At 51.2% G+C, this 6,878-nt stretch overlaps 2 protein-coding genes across 2 annotated transcripts; both read right to left on the reverse strand.

Moving 5' to 3' along the window:
- Positions 1-3,057: 3,057 nt before the first annotated feature.
- On the reverse strand, positions 3,058-4,137 carry PFICI_07022 (uncharacterized protein; the record flags this gene model as incomplete). The annotated part of the gene is made up of 4 exons (XM_007835603.1): positions 3,058-3,617; positions 3,706-3,846; positions 3,935-4,037; positions 4,105-4,137. The coding sequence occupies 4 exons, from the start codon at positions 4,135-4,137 to the stop codon at positions 3,058-3,060; spliced, it is 837 nt and encodes a 278-aa protein (XP_007833794.1).
- Positions 4,138-4,568: 431 nt separating this feature from the next.
- Positions 4,569-6,316, reverse strand: PFICI_07023 (uncharacterized protein; the record flags this gene model as incomplete). Its single annotated transcript, XM_007835604.1, has 2 exons — positions 4,569-6,213; positions 6,285-6,316. The coding sequence occupies 2 exons, from the start codon at positions 6,314-6,316 to the stop codon at positions 4,569-4,571; spliced, it is 1,677 nt and encodes a 558-aa protein (XP_007833795.1).
- Positions 6,317-6,878: the final 562 nt, after the last annotated feature.

Genomic DNA, 6,878 nt, shown 5'->3' on the forward strand with positions numbered 1-6,878 from the left:
GTATACAGGCTATGCGAAAACTGGTCTGCAAAGCCCAAAAGCTGGAAGAGGTGGTAAACAAGCTCTGGTATGGAGGTACAACGCCCTTGGCCGGGCTGACCCTCTCTTGGGGCCACCGAGGCTGGGTGATTCTAAGATGTCAGTGGCTGGAGAGGACAAGTTTCGATGAAGCTCGGTTCTCTGGGGTACATGGTTCTCCTTGTTGTCCCCGAAGGAGCAGCTGGGTGGCAATTTGTTGGCGACGGCCCGTATATGCGAGGTCAGCTCACTTTCGGGTCCGCCCTTATGCGGTGAGCTGTGTGACCGGTCTAGGGGTTGGATGGAGCTAGAGGACAGGCAGCGATACAGGACTAGAAGAAGATTCCGAAATGGTTTAAACGTCTTGTGCAGAAGCTGAAAGATCTTGCGAGAGAATGATGATTGTTACCAATGATGAGAGCCGATGATGTGTTCTCTGCGCATCCTACCACGACATATTCAGGCTCGGACACAACGGCAGTAAGGTCAAGATATTGTCTGCCGTGTCAACATGCTCAAGATGAGATGTCGACTGGAGATCGTTCTCATTGCAGAATTTGGATGAGCTGCGTGATCTGGAAAGCCGTGCCGACGAGCATGTATTGGCTCACGATTCAGAGATGGGCCTGGCTGTCGATGAATGCTAGCTTGGGCGTTACATAGCAGCTTGCACGACTCCCGCTTCTCCAAAAATAACCTACAAATGGCCCCAAAAGCTGAACGAAAGAACCCGAACAGCGAATTTGCCTAATACTCCTTCAGCCTCGAGCCTCGCTAACGGAAGATGCAAAGTGTCGATCCAGAGTGCATTATGAAGTCGAGTGTCTCGCGAAGCCATCATGCCTGTCCAGGCAAGTAACATGTGTTGCTTGCCTTGAGGGGCTTTGGGCTGTACAGACCGACCAGTCGGAGCTTTTCTAAGCCTCCAAAGCCAAGCCTCACCTGCAGCCTCTGATCGGATCGATATTGTCGTTTGTTTGACCAATGAGTTATAGCATTGGCTGGGGATTATGGTGTGGCCCGGATAGTGTTGCAAGACCCGTTGGGCGCCATCGCCGCCATCGCCGCCAGTATTCTACCTGAGATTCCAATTGGAGAAATGAAACAGATTTTTTGAATAGTTGGGACTCACCCTCGGGCATCGGTTTCCTTCGCTACCCCAAAAGCAGCTGCCGCGCCATAAGCCAATGGAAGAATGAATTGGACTCGGGAGAGGCTTGCTGGCTTTTTGTGGCGCATTTATGCTCGCACAGGACGCCCGAAAAAGGCACAGAGAGCAAAACAAACCTATAGGCTATGTGCCTGACTATGCTGAGTCCGCACTATTGAGCTTGGCTACAGCCGGCAGTAAGCCTCAGGGTCGCATTGCCGGGATCAGCTATATTCATGCTCGACCATGGGGTTGTCACTATTGACAGTTACCTGTCTTAATAGATGAACTAACGGTTGAAGTTGAAATATGCTCATGCCAAGGACATGGAGGCGCGATAAGTCCACCAATCGCTATGACTGCCGAATAATACTACGACTCTGCATTGATCGCCAGCAGCAATGATGGCGCGAAGAGCAGGGGCAAAAGTTAAATGTAGTAATATCTGTGTTCCTACCGGGAAGGAAGGTCATATCCCTAGGTACCGAGCTGGACTTGGGCGCAGTCAATCGTTTGCGTAATGGATTGCCTTGACCATTCTTACGCATAAACAATGCCTGTCATGCAGGTTTGGTGTAGCTCGCGCTGATTCCTTCCAGCTGACCAGCTACATTGTGGGGGAATGCTTATGATCGACAGGCCTGCGGACGATGAGCTTCTTGGAATATGCGCCGTCACTCGCTTAGAGTAGTGTTTTGTTTTGTTTTCTTCTCAATGGCCACACAGTCCACAACCGGGCGGTCGATGAACTGATTCCAGCTGTCAGCCTGCAGCGCAGCGGCGACCGGTAACAGCTTCAGTTGCATGTCGGTCAACTCACCTCGAGAATAGAATTCCAGCGTGGACACGGTCATCGAATGTTCCATGTTTGATGGATTGCACCAGTGTATTCTCTGTACACATGAATAAAATATGTTGCGCTAGTAACAATCAAACTCGTAAACCGTAGAGATCGATCGATCTCTTGATAATACATTTGGCTCCCAACCAGTATCCCTTATTCGTGAATACCACTGGTTCTTGGCTAAATATACCCAGGAAGCCTCAACCGTGACATGAGAAATGTATGACGTATAACGCTGCGGGTATGATCCCAAGACTCTGCATTTATGGGCACATTCATACATTTCAAACACAAGATCAAAATACACGAATTCGAGTGCATTTCAGGCGCCCTTGGATTCAAAGAGACTGATCGTTGAGATGCAGCCATCAGCCACTGCACGTCATGTTGTACAAAAGGAGTCTTGTTGCTCATTTTTCACGGAATTTGTAGACAGAAAGACGCCCACAAGGTTGAATCCCCGTCATTGCTCTCAAGTCACCCAACCTCTCTGGCTAAATCCAATACTAGCCTGCCTGTATTAGTCCACCTCCGCCTCGGCTATCATCATTCAGCCCGAAACATATTTCGACATTCGCCTTGTCAATGAGTTCCACGAAAGAATTTCGTGTCTCCCGACAGCAGGCAGACTCAGCTCGTGGATCCTATGACGGAAATGGTTTCCGACTTCGCGAACAATATCAAACGCCACCACTTCCTACCTACATAAACAGAACCAGGCCACAAGAGGGCTTCGGAAGGAGGGTTCGAGACTTTAGCCCCGAGAGACGATGATACCCAAACATCAAGCCAAGACTCTTCGACAGCTCTTGGAGATGAGGAAAACTAAAAATAGCCATGGCTTTCTATACATTGACATCAAGAATACTGGAGTGGCATGCCCGCACAATTCGCAAGCAGCAGGCGGCATCTGTTGTTGGAGGTACTGAGAGCGACGACAGTATCCCACTAATCGGGCTGCTTCTTCAATGCGACCTGAAGTGCTTCTCCAAAGCACCAATCATGACTCTTACATTCCATATCATTGGCATCGCGCATCTATGCTTTATACTTTTCTCGCAAGAACCCGCAGCCTAAAGTAACCAAAATTAAACCCGCCGGAAGGGTTTCGGCACACATGTTCCAAGACCTCGACCACCTCCTTGACACACTCCTCTCGCTCCTGGGCATCATTGATGGCATCAAAGAACTGCTTGCCCATCAACCTGATCCAACCATCGACGCCGCCGGCATCGGCAGGCGTCGGTCTAGACTCGAGCTCGACCCTTTCCACCTTCCACCCGCCAACAGCCTCCTCCATGATCTGCACGACCCAGCTCTCGTCGGGGAAGAACCACGGGTCGGCGGCCAGGGCCCGCTCCAGCCCGACGCGGCGGGCCACGCCCATGAGCAGGCCGGCGCGCATCTCCGCGACGTTGCCCCGGCCGCCCATTTCAAAGGCAAAGGTGCCGCCGGGCTTGAGCGACTCGCGCGCGCCGCGGAAAAAGGTCTCTTGCTTCTCGCGCGAGCAGCGCAGGATCCAGTGCATGGCGGCGTTGGAAAAGACCTTGCTGTAGGACGACTGCTGCAGCGAGGGGGTATTGACTATCTCGAGTGCGTCGATGACTTGATGGAGCGAATAGGTGAGCTTGATGTACACAGATTTTGGCTGATATGAGACTCGAGCCGAGTTACTAGAGATTGAACAACGTACCCTCGAAACTGCATCGATCATTCTGCGCTTCGGCTGCCGCCTTCTTGGACGACTCGATCATGGAGGGCGAGGAATCCGTGCCGTGAATCCTACCACTACCCTTGGACAGAACGTCGGCGATCTGAAAGTCGACAATACCATCTTGTCCCTTGTCAGTGCCTGCTGTCATGTACAGTGTAGGTGTTGGTGACAAGATGAGTGTGTTCCATTTCTTCACTCGTCGACTTACCGCCGCAACCAATATCCAAGATTACATCGTCAGGTTGAGGGTCCAACCATTGGACAATCTTGGTCGCCAATTTCGGCACAAACGAGGCGGATTTCTGGTAGGCCTGATGATTGTTTTGTTAGAGTCTCGGGCGTTGCACCATCATTTATTGGCAATAATTCCTCTCCTACCTCGGAAGACCAGTGATCAGGCGTTTGTGACATTTTCTGTTGTAAGCTTTGTCGCTATCCAAGAACCAATTACAAGATTCCTGCTAAATGTTGAACGAGTCCAAATGTTGGAAACTCCCGGTTTATATAGTAGGTCGGTGCGATATAGTGTTGCCGATTAACGCTTGGCAGTAGCCGATGTGTGGAGATGGGCATCTAGATGGACAGGCACCGATCTCGGAGCCATTTCACCAAGCACTGATCAGACAACCGCACAAGGGCTTATACCGGGCATCGTTAGTAGAACCACTGACTTTCATGTCTGCCTGGTTGGAAATCATGGCAGGTTGCACTCGGACATGTATTTTGAGAATGACTTGAAGGACATGGGCATGTTTGACGTGGAGCGCTTTTAGACTACGGCCAATAAAACTACTTGTACACTATGCCTATCAGGATTGCCAATAACCATGTGATAGAATGATCTAGTCTAAGTCCAAGTGCTTGTACTGGTTATCACCGAGAGAGTCCTCGACCCGCTTCATAATGGCAAGCACCTTTTCCTCTTCCAAGCGTCTACCAACAATCTGCACACCGACGGGCAAGCCGTGCATGGCGTCGGCATTGTAGAGCTTGTAAGCTCCCTGGGCAACACCGTTGAGCTTCTTGATCTTGAAGTCCTTGGGCAGCTGATCCAGACTCTTGTCGACGTGCGTGACTGGAAGAATGCCAGCCGTGTAGTCCAGGATGTTGAACAAGAAGGTGTAGCCGCAGCTGCTCACAGCGTCCTTCATGCCGTCGTGGGGAACAGCCGGGGTTGCGTTTGGAGGTGTCAGGAGAAAGTCGACATTTGCAGAGTTCCACCACTCGAACCACTTGACGCGATAGGCCTCCCGCTTTGCTACCAGTTGCCAGTTCTCAAATGCGCTCTTGGGGTGCCAGTCTCGTACCAGTCCGGCCCAGATGTCGTCCCGTCGAATGTACTTGACCCACAGGTAGTATAGGTATTTAAACGGGCGCGGCAAATTCATCATCCACTCCATTTGAGCCGAGCCGGGATCATTCCATTCTCCTGTTCTGAAGAAGGATCTGAACATCTGGCAACCATCGGCATTGAGCAATTGCGAACCAATTTGCAGGCCCTCATATGGAGAAGGGGGGTCGATTTCCACAATCTCATGACCCTCTGCCTTGAGAGCAACTTCGACCATCTTCATTGCCCGTGCGCATGCAGGGCTGGGATCCACCACGCCGTCTGTTCTCAAGACTCCCACACGGAGTTTGGATTTGGCTGCGTACTCCTTTCCAATGTCGGATCTCCATGGTAGAGTATGGACAGAGGGGTCGTACTTCCACGGTTGCATCTCAATGATGGAACGCGAGAAATATGTCAGATCATTCAGGGTCCTTGCCATTGGCGAGAAGACGCTCGGGACGCCTTCTTGGCCCGGCATACTTGTGAGCACTCCCAGCTTTGGCCAGCGCCCTGTCGCGCATCGCAGACTGTAGATACCAGAGAAATGAGCAGGTGCACGAACACTGCCAGCCACATCACTACCGATGCCAATCCTTCCACCCAGAGCGAGGAGTGCCGCCTCACCGCCGGTGGAGCCGCCAGGAGAGTACTTGTTGTTGTGAGGGTTCTTGGCCCGGCCCCAGACGTCATTGGTGGACTCGAAACTGAGAAGGGTGATGGGGACATTTGTCTTGACATAGGGCACAGCACCGGCGTCCTTGAATAGCCTCACCATGGCTCCGTCCTGGGTCCCTTTGGTCCCTACGAAACTGCTGAAGCCGACAGTCGTGTCGAAGCCGCCAACTACGACAGTGTCCTTCAGACTGATTGGGATACCCGCCAACGGTCCCTTTAGGTTGATTGATCCGTTCTTGATCCATTCCTCGGCCTCTGGAACCATGATCTCTGTGACACAGTTTGTTTTTTCCTGCGCCTTGACGGCAACTCTACCGTAGGTGCGCAAGATGTCGACGGGCTTGAGCACGCCATTCTTGACATCCTGGACCAATCCTTCAATGGGCCTGTCAATGACTTCCTTGTCAAAACTTGTGAAAGGTCCCTGGCAATGAGTAAGGCCAAGTAGTCGGCGCTGTCTTTCTTCTTGTTTGAAGCGGCTTCATGTTGAATATCATTAGTCTTAAAGTCTGTGGGGTTGCCGGTATGAGATGTACATGTTTCTACGTACCAATCCCGCTTGTGCTGGAAGTAAGATGTCATGTTGGCGATGGGGATCTGCTCTCCTCCTGAGCAGACTACTCAACTCTCTCCACTGCAAGTCTGGGTTAAAAAAAGAAAGATTCAAGAGAAAACTGACAATAATCTACAGTCTTACAAAAGAGAGGGCGGGAAGTAGTAGATAAGTGGATGGGTTGGGGTAAAGGTGCTGCTACCAAAGTAGTGATCGGTCTATGAACTGGAAATCTCCCCCCCCCCCCCACAGTCCTATCTCCAACGAACCAACCCCCCTGGCTTAGCTGACTTAGCTGCAGGCACCGCTGATAGCCGTCGGACGCTGGGACTTTCCCGGCACTGAAGCATCACGAGACACGCAGCTCCGTTGCAGCAGAGGACATCGGCTTATTCTTAGAGAGATGTCTCATTTGCCAGGACGACACATACATCAAACCTAATATTACCATGTTCCTAGCGTCGCTCTAGATTCGCTTCTACATGAAGCAACATTACCTCTGGACTCAATTCGACCGAGCTCTTATCCTCGTAAATAAATAAATGATGAATGGCACGATGTATAGGAAACTACATGGCTGATGACTACCAA

The sequence above is a fragment of the Pestalotiopsis fici genome (genome assembly GCF_000516985.1).
Source record: "Pestalotiopsis fici W106-1 unplaced genomic scaffold PFICI_Scf_4, whole genome shotgun sequence".
Classification (NCBI taxonomy): Eukaryota; Fungi; Ascomycota; class Sordariomycetes; order Amphisphaeriales; family Sporocadaceae; genus Pestalotiopsis; species Pestalotiopsis fici.